The following is a 24,911-nucleotide window of genomic DNA, read 5'->3' as shown; positions in this document are numbered from 1 at the left end:
ATATTTTATATCATATACATAATGTCTGAGGGGAAAACGTTCGTCAACGACGCATACCACGCCACAGTGGTCGCCAGTCTAGCCGTAGGGTACGCTCGGTTGACTAAAATGGTGCTTAAACAACCAACTATCAAGCTAGATTTCAACCTGCAGGATATGGGTATGCTCATAATGAACCTTGGTATGGCGATGGCCACAAAAGACATCCTGGTAAAACAAGGAATAATACCTGATAATATAATGAAATAAATATAGGGATGGCCACGATAGCTATGATGGTCGGTGGGGCGTTAGTGAATGCCCTGGCATTTTCCGGGAGTAATTTCCTCTTCTCGAAACTACGAGATGATCACGCGGCTGAGATACAGGAAGAAAGGAAGCGGCACGATCTCGCTACTGAGAAATTACAAAGAGCACAGGCCGAGTACGCTAAAAAACGTCTCCAGAGGATCGATTTTATTAACGAACAACTCACGCGTGAAAACCATGCCGTTCAAACATTCAACGATGTTGATGAAGCAATGAAAGAATACTACCTACTAACTGGTAAACAATTGGAACCGCTAAATAAACCCACACTCGCTCAGTACTACACACCATCCAAGGGACAAATGAATCGTGAACTGGTCTTCATAGTGTTGGGTATAGCAGCTACTGTGTTGGTTGCGAAGCAATTAAATTAAAATACCTATATAAGTAAACATGAGACCCGCTCCATACCGATGCGAATACATACTTATGGGGAAGACCGAGGCCTGTGGTAGGAAATACAGGAATCAGGGGTTCTGTTGTTTCCATATGGGAAGTCCTAACTACACGTGTTCTGTGTGTGGTATCGGGGTTAAAGGACACTACTGTCTATGTAAAGCACACGGAGCGAACGTAGTCAGACATCAACTCGTCTACGAGAATAAAAAAGGCTACATAAAAGAACGTAGGCGACTGCTCAAGATAGACTCCAATGCGTGAAAGGGTTACCTCCCTTTACTGTGAAGCAATTAGACATTGGTTCTCTTAGGTGTAAACACTATGTCTACTGTACGCGAGCTGAAGCGGGTCGCAAAACAGAGAGGTGTGATCGGGTATTCTCGAATGCGGAAGTCAGCATTGTTGAGATTACTAGGTTTAGAAGCCCCTCCTTCAGTAAAACAATTAAAAGCTCAAGCAAAACAGCTTGGATACACAGGTTATTCAAACCTGGGGAGAGCCGGGTTAACAGCATTGTTATCACATGCCCCCGTAGCAAAACCTCCCACTGTAAAACAACTGAAAGCCGAGGCACACGATTTGGGTTTAGGCGGGTATTCCCGTATGAGAAAACCACAGCTTGTAGAATTATTACGACAGAATAGAGCTATTGACCTACAGTTCGTGCACACTGAGCGCGCTGTAGGCAACTATTTGAGAGGTTGGCGCATGCACGTTGATAGAAACATAGACATTACAGATATCAAGCCTCTGATAGCTGATAAGGTCAACCAGGAACTAAATGATCTAGGAAGTATCAAGTTTCAGATCACAGTGAAAATGTCGCTCGATAAGCAGGACACTGAATATGTTCAGCCTTACTTCCGAGGTAAACAAGAGGTCGTCACACATACAGAGACCATAGACGCATCAATCGATACCAGTTTTCAGCAGATACGAGAATACCTAGAACGCTACACACACTTGGGTTCCGGGTGGGCTGTAGATAAAATCGATAATGTCTATCTAGACATAGCTAACTACGTGCCGTTCAGAGGCGGGTCATACCTAGCCTTGCCTCCCTACTATAGGAACAAACATGCCATAGTAAACGTTAAGAATAGGGGAAACGATTGCCTGAGGTTAGCTATCAGGTCAGCCTTATTTCCAGCTGGCACTCATTCAGATAGGCTTTCTAGCTATCCCCAAGACGATGGGCTCAACTGGGATGGTATAGATGAACCCACCCCCATATCCCAGATCACTAAAGTAGAAAAACAGAATAATCTGGCTATAAATGTCTTTGGGCACGAAGGTAACACAACAATAGTACACAGGGTCAGCCCGGTGAAGGATCGCCAAGTTATCAATATATTCATGATCCAGCGAGGTGACAAGTATCACTACACATGGATAAAACACTTTAGCAGGCTGTTGTATGACCAATCGGCACACAGAGAAAAGACCCACTTCTGTGAACGATGCCTACATGGCTTCACCCGAGCTGATTTATTAGAATCCCACCGGGATGATTGTCAAGGTGTGGGGCAGACGGCCATACGAGTCGACATGCCTAAGGAAGGTGATAATATCTTAAAATTCAGTAACCACAAGAACCAAATGTCTGTGCCTTATATCATATACGCCGACTTCGAAGCCTTAGTTGTGGGTGGGGATTCCACCAGTGGTAGCTTCACCCACAAGACACAAGAGCATGAAGCCTGTTCGTTTGGATACATTGTCGTCTGTTGTGACGGGGAAACGAAAGTGTATAGGGGCCCTGACGCGGCTGAAAGGTTTCTAAAGTGTTTGCAGGAGGAAGAAAAAATTATTAGGAATGCATTGTATAGAATCGCTCCCATGCGTCTGACCCAAGACGACAAGCTAGCTCACGCTAGTAGCACTAACTGTCACGTGTGTGACTCACCACTTAACGGTGATTCGGTGAGAGATCACTGCCACATAACTGGTAAGTATAGAGGCGCCGCTCACAGCACGTGCAACCTCAAGCTTAAAATCAACCCTAAGACAATAAACATCCCCGTTGTCTTTCACAACTTGAGAGGGTACGACTCACACTTGATCATGCAGGCCATCGCGAAAATCGATGGTAATATAACGTGCATCCCCAACAACATGGAGAGATACATCTCCTTCAGCTTAAACAGACTTAGGTTCATTGACTCGTTTCAGTTCCTCCTATCATCACTCGACAGTCTGGTCAAGGCCAACAATACCTTCCCTATCACCGATCGATACACAGACGCCGAGACTAGACCCCTGCTTATGAGGAAGGGTGTGTACCCCTATGAGTACATGGATAGTTGGGCCAAGTTCACCGAGACAAGACTACCCCCTATTGACTGCTTTTATAGCAAGCTGAATGAGGCGTCCGTCTCACGAGATGATTACTCGCACGCGACTAACGTATGGAATAAACTGGGTTGTAAGAACCTGGGTGATTATCACGACCTGTACTTGAGGACAGATGTACTGCTGTTAGCCGACGTGTTTGAAACATTTAGGCGGACGTGTTTCAAGCAGTATAAACTCGACCCCGCATGGTATTACACCAGCCCAGGTCTGTCGTGGGACGCCTTGCTTAAAAAGACCGGAGTTAATTTGGAATTGCTCACAGATTACGACATGCACCTATTCATTGAGAAAGGCTTGCGAGGTGGGATTTCCATGGCATCCAAACGATACGCGAAAGCAAATAATCAATACGTGAAAGGTTACGATCCTAACAAACCAACCAATCACATTCTCTACCTCGACGCAAACAACCTGTACGGCTGGGCCATGAGCCAGTATCTACCTACAGGGGGATTCGAATGGGTACCCCACGTTGATGTTATGGGGGTTGCACCAGATTCGAACAAAGGGTATATCCTCGAGGTTGACTTAGAGTATACCAAGGAATTACACACATCACACAACAGCTACCCCCTGGCCCCCGAACGTATGAGGGTTAACCCAGACTGGATGTCTGAGTACCAACATAACTTGTCAGGTGGGCGTGTGACAGACGTTGAAAAACTCGTTCCTAACTTAATGAATAAGACCAAGTACATCGTTCACTATCACAATCTACAGCTGTACCTGTCGTTGGGTATGAGGCTGACCAAAATACACAGGGTGCTCATGTTCGACCAGAGCCCATGGATGGAGCCCTACATCAGAATGAACACAGACCTATGAAAAAAAGCCACCAGTGATTTTGAGAAAAATCTCTACAAGCTCATGAACAACTCGGTGTTTGGTAAGACTATGGAGAACCTGAGGAAACGCGTGACCGTGAAGCTGGTTCGGTCGAGTGAGGAAGACAAGCTCAGGAGACTGATAGCCAGTCCGGCATTCAACCGTAGTAAGATATTCACAGACAACCTGGTTGCCCTACACATGAAGAAAAGCCACATAAAATTCAACCGGCCTGTTTACGTGGGGATGAGCATCCTCGATTTATCCAAACACCTGATGTACGACTTTTACTACAACGAGCTCAAGAAACAGTACGGTGACAGGTGTGAAGTGCTGTACACTGACACGGATTCCCTGCTGATGGAGATTCGAACCGAGGACGTGTACGAGGACATGAAAAAACACCTCGATTTATACGACACCAGCGACTACCCTAAGACCCATGCCCTACACAGTACGGTAAATAAAAAGGTCCTAGGTAAGATGAAGGACGAGTGTGCTGGCACGCCCATAGCCGAGTACATAGGTTTGAGACCTAAGATGTACTCCATACTGAAAGCCGACAATAGTGAGATCCGGAAGGCTAAGGGGGTTAAGAAGTATGTGGTGAAACAACACATCAAACACGCCAGATTCAAGGAAGCCCTGTTCAAGACCCGTACCTTTAGACATAAAATGAACACACTTAGAAGTGATGGACATAAGATATACGGACTGACTATAAACAAGACGTCCCTGTCGCCTATGGACACGAAACATTGGATAGCTATTGATGGGATAAACACATACGCGTATGGACATGAAAAAATTTGAGGCTATTTACTACAGCCCGCGTGGGTACTGGAAAGGAGCTAGCGCAGTAGATAAGCTAGCTAAAATAGCGCGAGTACCCCCGGAGGAAGCCAAAGCATGGCTTGAAAAACAAGCCCTGTGGCAGATCTATTTACCGGCACCATGCTACGTGCCTAGAAGGAGGTTTGGTATTAACATACCTAATAGCGTTCACCAGGCAGACCTACTGTTCCTACCCCACGACAAGAGGTACAAGTATGCCTTAACCGTAGTGGACGTAGCCAGTCGTTACAAGGAAGCCGAACCCTTGACCACGAAAGATTCGGCCCAGGTAGCCAGAGGATTCGAACGCATATACAAACGCAGTCCTCTGACGTGGCCAACAGAGCTGCAAGTTGACCCCGGACGGGAGTTCATGGGTGCCGTGTCACAACTACTAGCCAAACACGATACAAAGGTCAGACGTGGCACGGCCGGAGCCCATCGCAGCCAAGCCATAGTTGAGAGATTTAATAGGACTTTAGCTGAGCGCTTGTTCGGCTATCAGTATGCTAGGGAGATGGCCACCCCTGGAAAACGATCGACTGAATGGGTCACGAGGTTACCCAAGGTGGTGTCGGCAATCAACCATGAAGTCACCCGTCTCACCGGTAAGAAACCGACAGACGCTATCAAACTAAAATCAATAGTTGCAGAGTCGGCCGCTCCATTGCGTGGGAAGGAGAAACAGATACCAGATAGGGCCCTAGTGAGGTATCTATACCAGCCGGGGGAACACGAGGGTGATAGCCGTAAGCGGGCCAGCGATCCTATATGGTCAGTCAAAACTTACAATATAGATAAAGTGGATATGAAAGCCGATGAACCTAACTTGTACTACTTGAGGGGTGGGCCGGGTAGGGGGTTTGTAAGAGAAGAATTATTAATCGTACCGTACGGCACAGTGTTACCTCCAACCAATACACGGTAAACGTGACATATGTAGTAGGGGTAATAGTAGCAAGAGCTAAGGTCCCAACCAAAGCCTTATTTAGTAAATAAGGCTTTGTAGAGACATTTCTTGAAAGTGGTCCAGAACCCCCATTGTATATACTACTCCTCCCGCACAAACATATTGTCACTGCCATGCCTCCCGTTGTTTCTTATGTAGGGATCAAAAGCACTATAGGCTTGAAATCGTCTTCGTTCGAGGTTGTAGGCTGTGTTTTCAGACCCAATTTTCGGTGGAGTCTTCAACATAAACATCGAATCTCGACAAATGGGAATTCCAAGCCGAGATGAGAAGGCGTGAATGGCATCCTGCGCAAAGCGTCGCCGAATTATTTACAGTAACTCGTCCTCCGATGAAGAACAATGAGCTCAACTATTTGAGACATACAGTTCCCTGTCATTCACATTCATCTTTGCTGTTGAGTTTGCCGCTCCTAATTACATGCTCCCTAGAATCTTCTTCTTTGTGAACACTTCTCAACATGACGACTAGCCCGACAGTGATGGCCGACTGACGTTCAGGCAAGAATTAAATTTTCATTCCGACTTGATTCTGTCATAATATGTTTATTTTCTGAGCCGTGTAGGAAATACATTGCCTTTACGCAGCGTACGTTTTCCTGGAGTGAAACGGTTGACATTCCAATCACCAATATGATGTATTAATTCGTGTTACATGGTTCTTTATAGGAAAGCAAAATACTGCTTATTTTAACGATATTTCATTTTTTAGAACGTGGGTAATAAATAGGATACAAAACTCGTTCCCGTCATATCAAGTTTATGTCCCTCGTGAAATAATCTTGACAAACCAAAATTATTTCACGAGGGACATAAACTTGATATGAAAGGGGAAGCTCGTTTAAGATCCTATAATTACTCGCCCGTTGAAGATACTGCAGTGCAATATTTTCACTTCCATATTACACGTGTAATACCGCTTGACGTATGACGTCAAAATGATTCAAAGTGACGTCACAATGCTAAAGTTGATGTCGCAATCTTACTAGACCTTGCTTGACTCGCGGAAAGCTGAGAGTCCTCACACTGTAAGCAATTTTGCCGCAGTTTCTCTCAATTTATGTTGGCGAGTAATAACAGAATACTAAACCCGCTTCCGTGAAATACCATTCTCATTAAACGCGTAAGAGATTTTGTATCAAAATCGCAAGCGGCTTTGACCCAAGGGTGGCCATTTATTTACATCTCCACATATGCTGTTGTTAAAAACTTGATGTTTTAAGGTGATGAATCGCCAAGCCCATGATGAAGTTGAACATGGCGACATTGAACTGGACCCCATCTCCGATGTGCTGCCAACAGGTTATACTGACAATGAACAGAAGGCTACTCACAGAGATAAATGGGGCTCACAGATGGAATACCTGTTGTCTATTATTGGCTATTCCGTTAGCCTCACAAACGTGCTGCGCTTTCCTTACATCTGCAGCAGAAACGGTGGAGGTAAGTAGTGTTGGAAACAACAACAAAAAAAACCCCAAAAACCCAAAACACAAAAAAAGACACCCCCCCCAATCAAACAAACAAACAAACAAACAAACAAAAACAACAACAACAAAAGTCCACTACTTTTTTCATTGGTTTGATTATGTTTGGCAACTAAACGGGTGATGACGACCCATTTGCCTTGCAATGACCCTGAATGACATGCCACTATTTTTCATGCCTATCACCTGTCATCTCTCAGCGGTAGTTAACTTTCTCCTCACCATGACTGTCTGTCTAACTCAAACGTGAAAGGAGAGTCTCTCAACAGACAGGTGAAACCAAGTGTGTGAAACTTGATTTTCAAGATTCAGATGGCAGGGAAATGGAGTTGCAGTCATGGAGTAGACATTTGATGGCGATGATGATGATGATGATGATGATGATGATGATGATGGTGGTGGTGGCGATGATGATGATGACGATGATGATGATGGCGATGATGATGATGATGATGATGATGATGATGATGATGATGGCGATGATGATGATGATGGTGATGATGATGATTATGATGATGGTGGTGGTGGTGGTGGTGATGATGAAGATGGTGATGGTGATGGTGATGATGATCATCATCATCGCCACCACCACCATCATCATCATCATCACCATCATCATCATCGCCACCACCACCATCATCATCATCATCATCATCGCCATCATCATCATCACCATCATCATCATCATCATCCTTTATTACGTATAATATCTTATTACAACTGATATGATTATGTCTGCATTAGTACTTGTGTAAAAAAACAAAAACAAAACAACTTTTATCACTCCAAGCTTGCAAGAAAAGAAATCTCGTTAGAAAGCAATTTCCCTGGGGTGATATTCTGTATCTCATTCCAAAGAGTAAGTGAGTGAGTTTGGTTTTACGCCGCTTTTAGCAATATTCCAGCGATATCATGGCGGGGGACACCAGAAAATGGGCCTCACACATTGTAGTCATGTGGGGAATCGAACCCGGATCTTCGGCGTGACGAGCGAACGCTTTAACCACTAGGCTACCCCACCGCCCCTCATTCCAAAGATGAAGAAAGTAAGATTATACATACATGTATCCACTTGCCACATTTCATGACCCAGAAAATGCTATGAACAGTTACTATGTTTCCGACTGGAGTAAAAAAAAATAAAGAGAAAAAAGAAAGAAAAAAAAGAAAGAAACGTCTGCACCATATATGTATGTCGGAAAACATTTAACAAATTCAAAACCAGTATATTTGCGCATGATATTTATGAAATCGCCTCTTTAGAGACCGTTTAGAATTTATTGCAAAAGGAGGTAGCGATTTCAGCAGTTTTGCACATAAAAATATTTTTCGTTCACCTTGTACATGCTTCTTTATTTAAGTCCTCATCACGTCCAGCCCCTGGATTATGAACGGTCCCTTAGCAAATTTAGCAAATATACAGTGCCAGTGTTTAACATTAAAATCCTCAACACTATTGTTTTTAACTGTATCTAGGTGCATTCCTCATTGTTTCTAGGTGCATTCCTCATTGTTTCTAGGTGCATTCCTCATTGTTTCTAGGTGCATTCCTCATTCCGTACATCGTCTGTCTTACGCTGTGTGGCCTGCCACTGTTCTCTCTGGAAGTCACCATTGGTCAGTTCTGTGGGAAGAGCGCAGCCCATGTGTGGAGTGTCTGCCCCTTGGTCAAAGGTAGCACCATTTGTGACGTCATCATAATCCCTGTTGTAGTAATTATAATGCAAACAACATCATTAAACACAGTTCACTGTCAGCTGCATGTCCAAAACCCGTCGATATCTGTGGATGAAATTTAAACCTTTACTCCGAAAGAAAATCAAAATTTAGAAGGGACAAAGTTGTATTTCTCTTGTGTAACATAGAAATAAATACTGAAAACATCTTAGGGTCAAGTCCAATTTTCTGGTCGTGCGATAGTGAGAAACAAGGATATTTATATATATGGCCCAAGGAACATTGGTTACGTAGATACCTTAGATACGGCACGTCTGGCAAGTTGAGTCCTGAGAGTGTCTGGGACTTCAGCTCTGCCCAACAACGAATATGACAGACGTGGTCTCACCTAAGTCAAGTGAGTTTGTTCGAAATTGCCGCTGTACATCCTGCAGAAATGGGTACCCGGTAGCATATGTCATATCACCTTAGTGCTGCCATGATAATGTTCTGGTCAAGGTATATTTTTGTCTCCCCAAAGAGTGACACAAACATGACCGTGCCCCAACTAACAAACTAACAAAAACAAAATGTCTCTGATTTATGTATCAGGCCTTGGAATTGGCATGTTGACAATCTCAGGAATTGGACTGGTGGAGTACACGGTTGTGTGTGCCTGGGCCCTCTACTATGTCTATTACTCCTGTGCAACAATCCTACCCTGGAGAGACTGCCAGAACCCCTGGAACTCAGAATATTGTGTCCAAAGCATAAAATCATTTAAAGGTAAAAGTGGGCAGAGATCCGGGGAATTGACAGTGATAAACATGTGTCAAAACGTTTTAGATATCACTTTCTTTAGTTTGTTAACATTACTATTTGGAGTTTTTTTAAATTTTTTTTTATTCTTATTCATTCAACTCAGTTGACAGATGCATAAATAAATGATGGATAAAAATTATACATACTGGATATATGGCAGCAGTGGTGACCATTTTCTGTCCAATTGTAACATTTTATTATTCTTAGTAGCAATAAACTTTTCAGTTTTGAAAATACCACCCAGTATTTTTAGAAATGCATCCAGTGATAAGTTGGTGTTTTTAATACTTGATACATGAAACGATTTGGTGAGTGAGTGAGTGAGTTTAGTTTTACGTCGCACGTAGCAATATTCCAGCTATATGGCGACGGTCTGTAAATAATCGAGTCTGGACCAGACAAACCAGTGATCAATAACATGAGCATCGATCTGCGCAATGAGGAACCGATGACATGTGTCAACCAAGTCAGCTAGTCTGACCACCAGATCCCGTTAGTCGCCTCTTACGACAAGCATAGTCACCTTTTATGGCAAGCATGGGTTGCTGAAGGCCTGTTCTACCCCGGGACCTTCACGGGTACGAAACGATTTGGAGTTACCTGCATTGGGCTCCCGTCAGAAGCTACCACCTTACCTTAAACCTCGTTCTTTATAGAACCATAAACTCATTTTTTCACATTTTTACATATGAAAGACTTGTGCTTAGATGTAAGCGGAATACCAAACTCAATCTTAAAAAAACTGATAGGTTAGATGGTTAATTCATACCTAGCGATTAAAAGTTGCCAAAAAGCCGTCTGCTTCATTCTCGTCCGCCAACGAAACCACAGACAGGTTACGTAATTCTGTCGCCAGAGCCCTGCAGTGACATCATATGAGGAACGATTTCCAGTTAGTTGTATAGGAAATGTGTAGGAAGCTGGTCATTTTGCTGATTTCATGACGTCAACAAAGACATAACGAATTGTAGTAAGGGTATCTAAGAGACTTACGATCATCTAAGTGAAAGGAGGTTCCCTGGTATTTAATACATTGGCTCAGCGTTGGGTAGCATCGCGGAAATTTAGCTTTTCCTAGAGGGCGCTGCGGTTCCTAGAGCAGACAACACAGTCACAAGATTGGTCATTGGAATATATAGCGGTGAGTACATATGCGTTTTTCTTTTGTTCAGCTTTATTTCTGAACTGTGCTCACCGTAAAAACAGTTCATTCGGAAAAAACAACATTAATGATTATGTTTCGTGAAATTTAAAACTCTTGAGTACGGGATGAACATCCAACCACCCACATGATTACCGAAATTGTTGCTTTTTGGGGTTTATTTCATGGTTTAGTATTTAATTAGTTATGAATATCAAGCAATTTAAAACTGCTGCCCTGGAATTACACATTACCCATTGGATTGAAATAGGATCTAATTAAACATGGAACAAAGTGGTTATGTATGCAATAATGTCGAAAAAACATATTTCGCTAAAACGACTGCATTGTTTTTTCGGCATTTCCTGACAGCATCTAACCTATCAGATTTTAAAAATCCCCATTATTTAAACAATTTCTCAACACTTGTATTTTTGCATATATGCTACTCCCAAAAAAGAAACGCATAGCTGAAAAGTGTTATCAGTTTATACACTTAAAGTTCAGTAATACAGGGCAGTCATGAAGGAAACCTGAATGAACACTAACGGTCCAGTGCTGCAAGAAACCCTCTTTCACAAATGACAAGTGTTCTAAGGTCAAGGTCGCATAGCAGTCAGTATCTTGTGTGGCCACCATTAGCACCAATGGTTGCTTGGCATCGGCGTCCCACAGACTGGACCATATTCCGGATGAAGTGCTTTGGAATGAGTTGGTATTCTTCCCTCAAGGCCACAAACAGAGCAAGTAACGTCTGTGGCTGAGAGTCACGCTGTCGCACACGGCGATGCAATCCGTCCCACAAATGTTCAATACCGTTAAGATCAGGTGATCGTGAGGGCCAGTCAAGAAGCTGAACGTTGTTCTGGGCAAAGAAATCCCTGCTTATTCTTGCTGTATGCGTCCGAGCGTTATCCATGCTGAAAAAAAGATGTTCTGGCGGTTCATGAAAGGAAGGACATAAGGCCTGATGATTTCATAACGGTAACGGCGAACTGTCAAATTGCCTTGGACCTGAATGAGATCTTCCCTGCCACTGTATGAGATGCCAGCCCATTGCACAGTCGCCACCAAATCTGTCCACTTCCTGACACAAGTTGCAGCGTCGCGTTCGCTACGACGTCGATATACACGTGCTCTTCCGTCGGGACGTCGCAGCATGTAACGTGACTCTGTGTTGATGCCGATGTTGACGGGTAAGGACAGGTCCTCGCAAAGGTCTTCTGGAACGAATACCAGCCACACGTAAGCGGTTCCTGACGGTTTGATCAGAAATTGCTCTGAGTCCTGGCACTGCCGATGTTGTGGAGGATGTTGTGGTGAACCTGTTCCGCAAATGTCGAAGCCGAATAAAACCTGTCCTGAGCGGGCGTGTTCACACGGGGTCGACCTGACCTGGAGCGATCACGTGTTGACCCTTGCTGCTGGTAGCAATGCCAAAGTCTTGCTATGGTCCTCTGTGACACATTCAGTTGCCTTGCAATCGCATACTGAGACTCCCAGTCTCCAAATGACCAATTGCATTGTTCAGCTGAGCCTCAGTAAGTCTAGGCATGAATTTAACACCGAATTTAAGATTGTCAACTGTCGCAAGAACATTGAAACCCAACTTGTATTGGAAATGATGCATGGCATGTGCATGCAAAAGGAAACACATGCATTTCTTCCCGTTCACAATTTATTGCATTTATTGAAGAAAGCAGATTTTGGTGCGTTTGACGAGTTGTCCTCTATGACAATAGATTCAAACTCGGAAATGTTTGCAGACAACGTTCACCATAGATATACTGATTACATAGACACCAATGATTCAAATTCGAAAAGTTACATAGAGAAGTACTACCTATGCGTTTCTTTTTTGAGTAGTTTACGCTATGTTTAAATAACCAGTTTTAAAAGAACATGAGGATCTGAAATAAGATAGAAGGTAAATATATTGCTCATGAATGTAACAGTTTATGGTTTCTGCGCAGGCAATGTTTACAGTTTGCGGCAGCATATTCATTTCAAGCACATGAGTGGTGACTCAAACCCATGTGCCCATACAATGAGGAATGCACAATGCAACACTAGTTTAACTATAGTCTAGAATGAAAATATCTAGATAAAATATGATATGATAAAACTTGATATTATTAAGATCAGATGAGTATATTTTTCTCTCCTGTGATCCGGTTACAAAGATGTTTTAAATCAGCCAATGTTCATACCAAGCAGCACATCAAAAATAAATATCTTGTCAAGTCATTTATGTTTTTGTCATTTTATTTTTCAGAGGTCAAGGCACACAGACCTTAGATATGTCTTCCGCCTCTTCATTTTATGACTGAAAATATGAGGATCCCCTGTCATGTTCTGACTTGTGTTAAAAAATAATAAATAAATAAAGGCCATCTAAATCCGTATTATCTTTTGTTCGCTTTGGTGATGTCATAATGAAACTGTCATAATGAAACTTTTAACTGATCAATGAAATGAACTGTGGAACGTCAGATGTGTATTTTGCTGCTCTCACTCTAGCCGTCAGCGCCAACTTTCTTGGGTAATGGCTAGAAGAAATATTGAAATGTTTCATATCATCGTGTTAGGCTTTTTGACGCATGGCCTGTTGTCTGATGGGTATTAATTTGAAAATCAACTGTTTTTATCCCCCGCAACGCTTTTTGCGGTGGTTATTGTCTTTTCCGGAGCAGATCTTTGAAACTGTTCAATATTTCTTGGCTAATGTATAGGTCTGGTGGTGCACTAGTACCTCTTGGTAGGTTTGGAATTCTGAATGAAATATATTTGGCGTTTCTATGCCAATAAATTTGACATTGACTCAAACTGGTGGTGCAGTACTCTTTTCGGAGCAGGGTCTAGACATTCGACGTTCTGTTAGCGCTAAGACCGTCGTAGGTTAATGTTAACGTATGACACTTACGACTATCTCAGCGCTAAGACCGTCGTAGGTTAATGTTAACGTATGACACTTACGACTATCTCAGCGCTAAGACCGTCGTAGGTTAATGTTAACGTATGACACTTACGACTATCTTAGCGCTGAGACCGTCGTAGGTTAATGTTAACGTATGACACTTACGACTCTCTTAGCGCTGAGACCGTCGTAGGTTAATGTTAACGTATGACATTTACGACTATCTCAGCGCTAAGACCGTCGTAGGTTAATGTTAACGTATGACACTTACGACTATCACAGCGCTAAGACCGTCGTAGGTTAATGTTAACGTATGACACTTACGACTATCTTAGCGCTGAGACCGTCGTAGGTTAATGTTAACGTATGACACTTACGACTATCTTAGCGCTAAGACCGTCGTAGGTTAATGTTAACGTATGACACTTACGACTATCTTAGCGCTGACACCGTCGTAGGTTAATGTTAACGTATGACATTTACGACTATCTTAGCGCTAAGACCGTCGTAGGTTAATGTTAACGTATGACACTTACGACTATCTTAGCGCTAAGAGAGCTCCGAAAATCTAGGCCCAGAACTCATTCAATCATTCAATGATTCTTCACCAAACTTTGCACATAGGAAGGTCTGGTGGTGTACTGGTGCCTTTAGGTGGTTTTGGTGGAATTCTGAATTAAATATTTTTGTTGCCATTTCCCTGGCAACAAATTTGACTTTGACTCATATTGATGGTAGTGATCTTTTCCAGAGCAGAACCTTAAACCGTTCAATGTTTCTTCACTAAATTTCATACATGCACATATCTAGAGGGGATTGGTGCCTTTTGGTAGTTGAAACTCTGATTTAAATATTGTTTTGTGTTTCCATAGCGAAAAGGTTGGATTCAACTGAAGATGGTGGTATTGCTCCTTTATGGAGCAGAACGTAAAGACCTTTCAATACTCTCCTTCCACTATACACACCTGAACATTTGTAATGATCGTAACTTGTAGACATTATCACGAAAATATTTGTCATAGCGGGGGATATTGACGCCTTTGTCTCTTTGTTTAATGTTAATTTGAGTCATTTGTGTTAAATATGGCCTTGAAATTTGTTTTGAACTGTGCATGGTATATTGACTAGATGTATTCAGAAACACGTAAGATTTTGAGAGGTGTCTAGCATAGACAGACAGAGTGCCGTTAGCTGTGGAGCTGTTTTCATGGATAGAGCACCAAGGGAATGAAATTGAAGAATGTATTGCTTGCTTTGTGATAGCATTGTGCGGTGTGCAGAACCATACCTAATTTCTACAGGTATCAGCCAATCACTTCAAAATGATCTCATAGGTTCTTCAAAAGTTCTTGTCGCCTTATTTTACAAATTGCTGTTTTCTCCTTTATGTCCAGACTGACATAACAATATGCCTTGCGTGAAAAGGGGCATTACAATATTGTTAACTTTCAGATATCACATCTAGCGAGTTGAATGGAAGCGACATTAATTCAACACTCACAACTCACAACAGAACCAGAAGCTTTGCTGAAGGATGGGAGAAATCAGCATTAGCTCACACAGCTGCTGAAGAATTCTGGCAGTGAGTAGATTTTCTTGTTCAAGGAAGTTGAGAAAAAACTAACTGCAATGTATTTGCTAAACTCGCCAGGGCGACAATTAAAGCTTCACTCGTCAACTCGAAAACCCTCACAATATGTTAACCTATAAAAGTGAAGCTGAATCTCATTGAAATGACATTTAAATAACACATTTAAGGGTAAAAAGTGACTGCTGAGATAAAACATCTATATTTTGTGTTATAGTTTTATTTCTTTTTAATATGTTCAAATCAAGTGTTCGAAACTGTTCAAAACGCTTAGGTAAGATAGGAATATAATCGTAGAATATGTCTAATATGGGCAAAAAGCACACAATCAAGTAAGATGGGATCAAGATTAATTATTATTATTATTAATAATTATTCTATGCCATGGAGTGCACTGGGTGAGCAGAGGCGCATATACTGACTTTAGGGAATTGTCGCTAAGATCGCTTTGTGAAATCGATCCCGACGCAAAAGGCATTCGTAACCTTACGATCTAGATTTTCAAAGCTATCCCAGTATTAAGATGATCGTAAGTGCTACAAACTGACATTAATTTACGATCTTGCGTCTATGTTCAAGTACTGGAGTTAAGATCACCTTAGCGCTAAGGTCGCTTCGTGAAATCGATCCCGACGCAACAGGCATTCGTAACGTTACGATATAGACTTTCAAAGCTATCCCAGTATTAAGATGACCGTAAGTGCTACACGCTGACATTAACTTACGATTGTCTTAGCTATAACTGAGCTTTGAAAATAGAGGCCCTGGGTCGTCACCTTACGACATGTCATAGTTTATCGTGGGTTTACGATTTACATAGCGCTACAAGGAGTTTGTAGATCAGCACCGTAGAAGCTAAGTTTGGTGGTTTCTACATTTAGACACAAGGTCCTCGGCATCAGCTCGGGCTTGGATCACATTGGAAGCATAAAATGGGAAATTCTTCTGTGCCTCTTCATCTCATGGGCGATCATCTTTGGGTGTGTGTTTAAAGGTGTCAGGTCCGTCGGTAAGGTAAGATATCAATACTGAGATCATCTTTGGGTGTGTGTTTAAAGGTGTCAGGTCCGTCGGGAAGGTAAGATATCAATACTCAGATCATCTTTGGGTGTGTTTAAAGGTGTCAGGTCCGTCAGGATGGTACAATATCGATACTCAGATCATCTTTGGGTGTGTTTTTAAAGGTGTCAGGTCCGTCGGGAAGGTAAGATATCGATACTGAGGTCATCTTTGGGTGTGTTTTTAAAGGTGTCAGGTCCGTCGGTAATGTAAGATGTCGATTCTCAGATCATCTTTGGTTGGGGGTTTACTGGTGTCAGGTTCGTTGGGTAGGTAAGATGTCGATTCTCAGATTATCTTTGGTTGGGTGTTTAAAGGTGTCAGGTCCGTTGGAAAGGTAAGCAATCAATACTCAGATGTTTGTATTTTAAGCATTTAAAGTATAATGAAAGTTTAATCATTGAAATATACGTGGGAAATCTGTGTACTGCCACTGTATAATGGATCATCAACATGCATACAATTACAATCAGATGTACAAAGAAAAGAGAAAGGCCATATATAATGGATCAAAGGAGATATCTTTTGGAATAATTTAACCCACAGAGAACCCAATAGCAACCCGCATATCAGGAGCTGGAGCACGTTTTAGAATAGGTCGGTGGGAGAGCCGGAAAGTGAATACGTTTGCTCGTCACGCAAAAAGGTCGGGTTCAAACCCCCTATCAACCCCAAAATCTCCCCACCCTAACCAGCGACACGTATGGGCGCAGTGACTGAAGTTGAAGTTAATATCGGGTGTCAACCGCCATGAAAGTGATGGTATATAGCTGACAACGACTTAGTCTCCGAACATATAAAATTTTGATAGCAACAAACAAACCTATGGTATTCCCAGAAATTATTGAGAGTCATGTTGCGTCATGTAACTCTTTACGTTTATTAACTTCTGGCGTTTTACTTACATGAACATGTTAAAACATCATCCTTTTACAGTCTCAGTCTTGTTTTAGTACTTTGTTAGACCTCCTCGCTCAGCAATGCATGCCTGAATACGCCTAGGCACACTACCCATCAAAGTTTGTAGGTAATCGCGTGACAGGGTATCCCAATATTGGACCACCTCGGCCTTCATATCTTCAATATTTCTCAGTCCCTTTTGGTTTATTCTGTCCTTCATGACTCCCCACACATTCTCAATTGGGTTTATGTCTGGGCTGTAACTGGGCCAGTCTAAAACTTGAACATTTTCGCCCGACAACCACTGTTTTGTGTAGCGCGCAGTGTGTTTTGGGTCATTATCATGCTGGAAAATCCAATCATCTTCATACAATGTTTGTGCTGTCGGAAGAAGGTGACCATTTAGAATGTCAACGTATCTTTCTTTTGTCAAGTTTCCCGTGAAAACACACAATGGCGTCACTCCGCGAGCCGATATGCCACCCCACATGTGAAACTTCGGGCTATGTTTTGGTCGCTGGTAGATAGGTTTGACAGTATCTTTGGTCCAAATTTTCACACAATTAGGGAAAAGCCAAACAGAACTTTCATCCGAAAAGAAAACATTATCCCAATCTTGATTTTCATGAGCCCGACACCAGTTTAAACGTTTTTCCTTTTGTGCATCTTTCATCAACGGCGAGGGAATTCCACGTTTTTTCACCCAATTAAGTCTCTGTAATTCCTGCCTAACTGTTTCATTGCATACCTGAGGACTTCCTCTGCTAATCATTTCATTTCTGATGTTCTCAACCCTTTTCAATTTGCCCCTACTCGCAATCTGCCCAAGTCTTCGGCGATCCACAACACTGAATTTCCTAGGCCGACCTGCCCCTGCTTTGTGTTCTATCCCGGTTCCTGTTTGAATATTCTTCAAAGTTCTGTATACAGTAGACAGAGGAATGCCATGTCTACAAGCTAACACTTTAGCATCAGCCTCACCCCTTTCAAAATCATCTAGAATGAGCTTTCTTTTCTCTCTTGCTGTAAATTCTGCCATGCCAACACAGGAAGCCGTCTGCTCAGACAAGGAAGATAACTCTTGACGTAATGAGCTGCCTTCTAAACCTTCAAGAGTTGTCTCCCTTATTTAGTATGCTTAGTGCATAGTGAAAGCCCCTTTTCCAATCTTAGCATCATTAGAAAAAAAACAAAGATCTTCTCAATAATTTCTGTTAACACTGTATTTAACTGCAAAGGAGGCCCAAGGAGATCAGAGATTCACACTTGTGGAAATCTAGACTTGCTTCACTAAAGGCTTTAGCAATGCAGAGAAGGCTTGGCATTAGGCAAAATAATGTGGTTCAGGGACGGTGAGACAGACTAATTGATTCCCGGAAAGGTTTACTGTAAAACAAAAGCTTAATAGTTACACAAAGTAATGGTATTACTCTTCTCTTGAAGACAAGAAAATATTCTGGTGAACATCATATTGCGAGGGCGGTGGGTAGTCTAGTGGTTAAATCCTTCACCCGTCACGCCGAAGGCCCGGGTTCGATTCTCCCCATGGGTACAATGTGTCAAACCCTTTTGATTTTCGGTGTCCTCCGCTATGATATTACTGGAATGTTGCTAAAAGCAGCGTAAAGACATACTCACTATTGCAGTCCGTTATTCTTTGTGTTGTGTAAAGTGGGAGAAATATTCCGCTTTCCCTAATTGTAAAGGTAGATGTTCATGCTTTTGAACACTGGGTACAATATGTGAAGCCCATTTCTTGTGTCCCCAAACGTGATATTGCTGGAATATTGCTAAAAGCGGCATAAAACTAAACTCACTCACTAAGTCCTATTGCTGGTCGCACCAACAACAATATTCCAGCTGTAGATGGACCAGTGATCGCTTTGTGACATCTATTGCAGGCAGTCTACGTCACAGCGACACTTCCGTACATTTTCCTCTTCATCCTACTTGTCCGTGGCTTGACTTTACCAGGGGGACCAAGCGGCGCTCTCTTCTACCTCACGCCGGATTTCAGCAAATTACTGGACATACAGGTACTTGATGATAAGTTTTTCATGCACCTTTGAATTGGAGTGAGTGAGTTTAGTTTTACGCCGCACTCAGCAATATTCCAGCAATATGGCGGCGGTCTGTAAATAATCGAGTCTGGACCAGACAATCTAGTGATCAACAGCATGAGCATCGATCTGCGTAATTGGGAGCCAGTGACATGTGTCAACCAAGTCAGCGACCAACCGATCCCGTTAGTCGCCTCTTACCACAAGTATAGTCGCCTTTTATGGCAAGCATGGGTTGCTGAAGGCCTATTCTACACCAGGGCCCTCACGGGTCCTTCGACAACTGGAAGTTTGTATAAAAGCCATTAAAGCTAGTTATGTGTTTTCAAATGTGATATTGGTGGAACAGAAGCAAGCAGTGCACGGAATTCATAGGATGTTTGTTTGTTTGTTTGTTTACTGTTTAACGCCGTACTCCATCTATATGACGGCTGTCTTTAAATAATCGACCAGACAATCAAGTGACCAACATCATGAGCACTGGCCTACGTAATAGAGCCTGACAACCTAGTGCTGTTAGTCACCTCTTGTGACAAGCATGGGCTATTGACGGCATCTTCACGGGTCTTGAGAATAAGGAACATTGAAGACATTCTGTCACTCCATTATGGCGTTAAACCACAGACTAAATCAAATCAAAGTTAGTCAAGAGTACTCTAAATCATTGTGGGATGCATACATGGCATTGCATTGCAGTTTAAATTTAATGTTTTCAATTTTCATTATGATATCATTGTCTAGTATTCATAAAGGCATATATCATTTTGTTTGTTTGTTGCGTTGGAGATTTTGGTTTTGTTTTGTGAATTTTTTTAACAACCAGACTGTTGCTAGGTGTGGATGGCAGCCTGTGCCCAGGTCTTTTTCTCTCTGGGTCCAGCGTGGGGTGGAATCATTACACTGGCAAGCTACAACACGTTCCACGCTGACTGTCTCAGGTAATTTGAACAAGGAAGCCATAACCAACAGTGCCATGGTAACCTACAGTGTTTTGGTAACCTACATTGTCATGGTAACCTACAGTGTTGTAGTAACCTATAGTATTGTGGTAAACTACAGTGTCGTCATGGTAGCATACAGTGTCATGGTAACCTACAGTATTGTGGTAAACTACAGTGTTTTGGTAACCTACAGTGTCATGGCAACCTACAGAGTCATGGTAACCTACAGTGTTTTGGTAACCTACAGTGTCATGGTAACCTACAGTGTTGTAGTAACCTACAGTATTGTGGTAAACTACAGTATCATGGTAACCTACAGTGTTGTGGTAAACTACAGTGTTTTGGTAACCTACAGTGTCATGGTAACCTACAGTGTCATGGTAACCGACAGTGTTGTGGTAACCTACAGCATTGTGGTAAACTACAGTGTCATGGTAACCTACAATGTTTTGGTAACCTACAGTGTCATGGCAACGTACAGTGCTGTGACAACCTACAGTGTCGAAGTAACTTGCAATATAAAGAGGCCACTGATCCCAAGCTGTGTATAATGGGTGTGTTTATGTTTTCATAAATTAGAGTACAATGGCCAAAGGTTGATTGTAAATCCTGCAAGTCTAATGGTCCCCAGTGTGGTAATCTGACTTCAGCTGAAGATCCCGGATACACTTAATCTCCAGTAACCCATGCGTGTCGAAAAAAGTCGCCTGAAGGGATGAGTCATGTGATCGTATCCCAGTTGCGTAGATCGATTCTCATACTGTCGGTATCTGGATTAAAGATCAGGTCTGTATACAGACTGACGCCATGTAGCTGCAATTTTACTGATTGCCGCATAAACCTAAACTCAGTCTTCAAGCAGTATTAATACTGACGTACAACCAGTTAATGTTATAAATATATGCGAACACTGTGGTGTTTGGGGTTTTTCTTCAAGGAATGCCCTTTTCTGTACTTATGTTTGTGGAGGAACCAGCCTGTTTGCCGGACTTGTCGTCTTCTCTGTTCTTGGATTCATGGCACATGAAGCAGATGTACCGGTCACTGATGTCTCATCCTCGGGTAACTGGCTTTATCAATTATTTGATCGTATCCCAATTACGTAGGTCGATGATCATGCTATTGATCACTTGATTGATTGCTGTTTAACGCCGCACTGATAGCGGCGGTCGGTAGACGAAACAACAATCAATCAATTTTAATAATTTGATAATAATGGTTTTCCCAATTAAGTCAGTTTGTTACTGATGTTACCTGTGAAGTTCAGGGTCAGAATTGGTCATCAGAAACACAGATTGGTCATAAAAAGCGACTAAGGGGATCGGGTGGTCAAGCTCGGTGTTGACACGTCACCATATCCAAGATGCACTGAACGCTGCGCCTGAAGTTAGTCACTTCAAAAATCGTTAAGAATGGTGTACACTTTGGTGGACAGTCTAAATATACTTAGTCCCCGTGTTATTCGTTACACTCCTACACTGCTTTTAACAAAACGCTGTAGGAGGTCGCGTCAGGTAACCTTTGATCTTGACCAATCAGAGCACAGCTTACCAAATCGCGAAAGTGGACATTCCTTTTGAATTTTCACCCACGCAAAGGTTTGTACCAGAACGATTTCGGACACTATTTTCATACGATCGCTACTGGCTACATGACGCCACAACAGTGAATAAACAGTCAGTGAAAATAACGTTTTAGGCCATATTCAAAGATGTCAGCTTGCGGAAATATTAACTAATGGTAACCATGCCAACAGAAACCAAAAACAAAAGTATAAACTGCAAGTCAAATATCAGTGTCATATGAGTCATTCTCAAAAGATGCAGCCTTTTCACGTGTCAGCATTTACACTTCGATATAACCGTCACATTTTATTTGTTACAAATCCTATTTCTCCTTCATTAGCTATATCTAACCTACCTTGGGAATTTTTTATGACAAACAAATACAAAGGACCAAATTCCTTTTTGTAACAAAGGATATGCATTTTGTCATGTATCCGGGTGCAGAAACCTGCTGTGCACTAAATTTCATTGAAGAAAATATTGTTTCTGGAGTAGTTGAAAAGAATAGACCTTTCTCCCATTCCTGGCAGATGTTTGTGAATTTTGAAGTAAAAAACAATCTTTTTCTCTTGCATACAAGAAAAATGTCTTTCCTGTAACAGTTCCATAAAAGTATGAAATAATCAGTGAAATAATCTCTCGTCCTGTGAAAGTGGAACTCCCTATCATGTTCATTAATAACTTGAGAGTGATAAACATGTGGCGTTAAGTTCAAGACAAAACTTTTAAAGATAATCAAGTTGAAAAGGTAAACATTAGCAAGTATTTTGTATGGGTCTTTTACGTAACATCAATTAGCAAAAGAAACAAACAATTTTCCACAAATATGTTTATCTCTTTGCATTTGGAATCCAAATTACAACACAAGGATGTTGTCTGAAATGTGACTGTGAATAGTCGTTATTTTTTTCTGAATTTACTTTTACAATTTGTCTCTCAAATAATTTCTGTAATAGCTACTTTTGTTATTGGAAAGATCTTCAAGGAAAAATATCTTGATTAGTCACATATTCTTTCTATTTTAATGTCAATGTCATTATTAGCTTAATTGTGATAAAGATCTAAGGTGTATATATGCTGAAACTGAAACATGTTTTACACTTTCTCTTCTGAATGCAGCTATACTTATTTTCGTAAAAGGTTGTTACTGGAGAGACAAGTTATGTAACAGCAAAGACAATTCAATCCAAATTTGAAAATACCCAATATATCTAGAAGGTCTTTGTTCATCTAGATTTGCTGTGTGCTCACATTAGGATCATTAAGTTTATATTTGAAGTAACCACTGATATTTTCCTTAACAATTTGTATGTTTCACACCTTTCAAAAATACCCGTTATTTAAAGGACTTATGTTGTTACTGCAAAGACAATTTAATATAAATGATTTTTTATTTTTGGCTTTCTTCCCTGATTTATTCAGATGTGCATTAAGATATGAGACAAAATTAACTTATGCTTAACACACAGATGTCTGTTCTTGAAACTTTGCATGCTTATATCCATTGTAAAGACTGTTATTTGAACGACACCTCTGTCACTGGACAGACAAGTCACTGACAAATTTCAGCTCAGTTTCAACCACATATTCTCCATACTGACAAGATGGCTCCAAGGATGGTGGCGCAGTGAGCAACATGTGACCCGAGAGCAACATGTTTTCCATCGAGGGAGGGTTTTTTCTCTAAAATATGGATTAAGAGACCTTCCCAGGGAACGATCATTGGACGGTGAAGTTATATATAGTATAGTCTACACATCTGGAGGACGAAATGGTTTCGATTGATGTCTATCGAGCCAGAATCGGCAGTTTCTCTCACCCGAAGGGAACACGACAAGTGACGTTGCACAAACAAGAGAGTGAGTACTCACCATTCGTGTCGGGGACAGATCTTCACTTTAGGCTGATAATTTGTACATTTCTCACCGCTGTGCATCTTACCTCATCATACCTCTTGATAGATGCACTTGAAAATGTCCATTTTGAGCGATTTGTGCCGAAAGAAAACATCTACCTTTGTACATCATGTAACGTCACTACTGTCAATTGTGACCCAGTTTTGGCTATGCATACCACTCCAATTGCACGTGGGATTTGCTTTCTGGGTGGTAACGTGCCGCCCGTGGGTGTTGTGAAGCATATTCTGATGTGTGCAAATGACATTGAAACTAACCCCGGCCCCCTGACTTTGGAAGAAGTGAGAGACTGCTTAATAGCTGAAATACGTGACGTCAAATTAGATCTGTCATCACAGATCACCGCCTTGAAAACTGAAATGATATCAATCGGATCGAGATGTGATCAATTAGAGAAGGCCGTGGTAGATATCAAATCAGACATCGCCACCTCCAAACATGAGTACGGCATCATGTACTCTGATCTGGACGCCATGGACGAAAAGGTTAATGGATTTGATGAACGTTTGACCATGATAGATGATGAACTAGATAAGTTGGAATCCTTTAGCCGTCGCGACAACGTCATCATACATGGTGTACCGGAAACCGAAGATGAAAAATCAAAAGCGTGCAAAGAAACTATTTTAAAACTGTTCACAAAGTTCCTAACGTTCAAAACGTGGCAACCAACTGACGTAATCAGAGCCCATCGCCTTGGGCGCAAACGTGCTGATTCAAGTAAGTCACGCCCGATAATTGTCAAGATGCTAATGTCAGATGACAAAGTTAGAGCACTTAAATCTAGGTCTGTATTGAAGGAAAATGGATATGGTATCTCGAGTGACCTGACAACACGCCAACGTCAAAAACTTCAGGATCTGAAGGAAACTGGCCAGTTTGGTTACTATAAGAACGGCGAACTTGTAGTGGTACCGAGTGAACATACACACACTCAGTCCCGTCCCCATATGCGTATTACACACCGTAGACGCCAGCCACGTACCGTTCGTGACGACCGTCAACCACTTGCAAGTACTATATCTGAATAGGACGGCGGCCAAGGCCCGGTCTTTATTTCACCGGGTCCTCTTAGCAATGACACCGGTGATTATAATCATTGCTTCACTCGGATTGAATCTGTTAGTGAGAGAACCCACTTTCTGTGTTGGAACATAAATGGGCTTAC

At 41.9% G+C, this 24,911-nt stretch overlaps 1 protein-coding gene across 1 annotated transcript in view; it reads left to right on the top strand.

The window, feature by feature from the left end:
- The first annotated feature begins 6,920 nt into the window (after positions 1–6,920).
- Positions 6,921–24,911, top strand: part of LOC137259595 (sodium- and chloride-dependent glycine transporter 2-like) — a 33,297-nt gene continuing 15,306 nt past the window's right edge. The window contains exons 1-8 of the mRNA XM_067797213.1: positions 6,921–7,134; positions 8,721–8,852; positions 9,447–9,620; positions 15,167–15,296; positions 16,184–16,316; positions 19,163–19,297; positions 20,156–20,259; positions 21,200–21,324. Coding sequence (XP_067653314.1) covers positions 7,047–7,134; positions 8,721–8,852; positions 9,447–9,620; positions 15,167–15,296; positions 16,184–16,316; positions 19,163–19,297; positions 20,156–20,259; positions 21,200–21,324 — 1,021 coding nt within the window. The 5' untranslated portion in view covers positions 6,921–7,046. The remainder of the gene's footprint in view (positions 7,135–8,720; positions 8,853–9,446; positions 9,621–15,166; positions 15,297–16,183; positions 16,317–19,162; positions 19,298–20,155; positions 20,260–21,199; positions 21,325–24,911) is intronic.

The sequence above is a fragment of the Haliotis asinina genome, chromosome 13 (genome assembly GCF_037392515.1).
Source record: "Haliotis asinina isolate JCU_RB_2024 chromosome 13, JCU_Hal_asi_v2, whole genome shotgun sequence".
Taxonomy (NCBI): Eukaryota; Metazoa; Mollusca; class Gastropoda; order Lepetellida; family Haliotidae; genus Haliotis; species Haliotis asinina.
The sequence above is the reverse complement of the archived record's forward strand: the minus strand, read 5'-3'. Positions and strand labels throughout refer to the sequence as shown.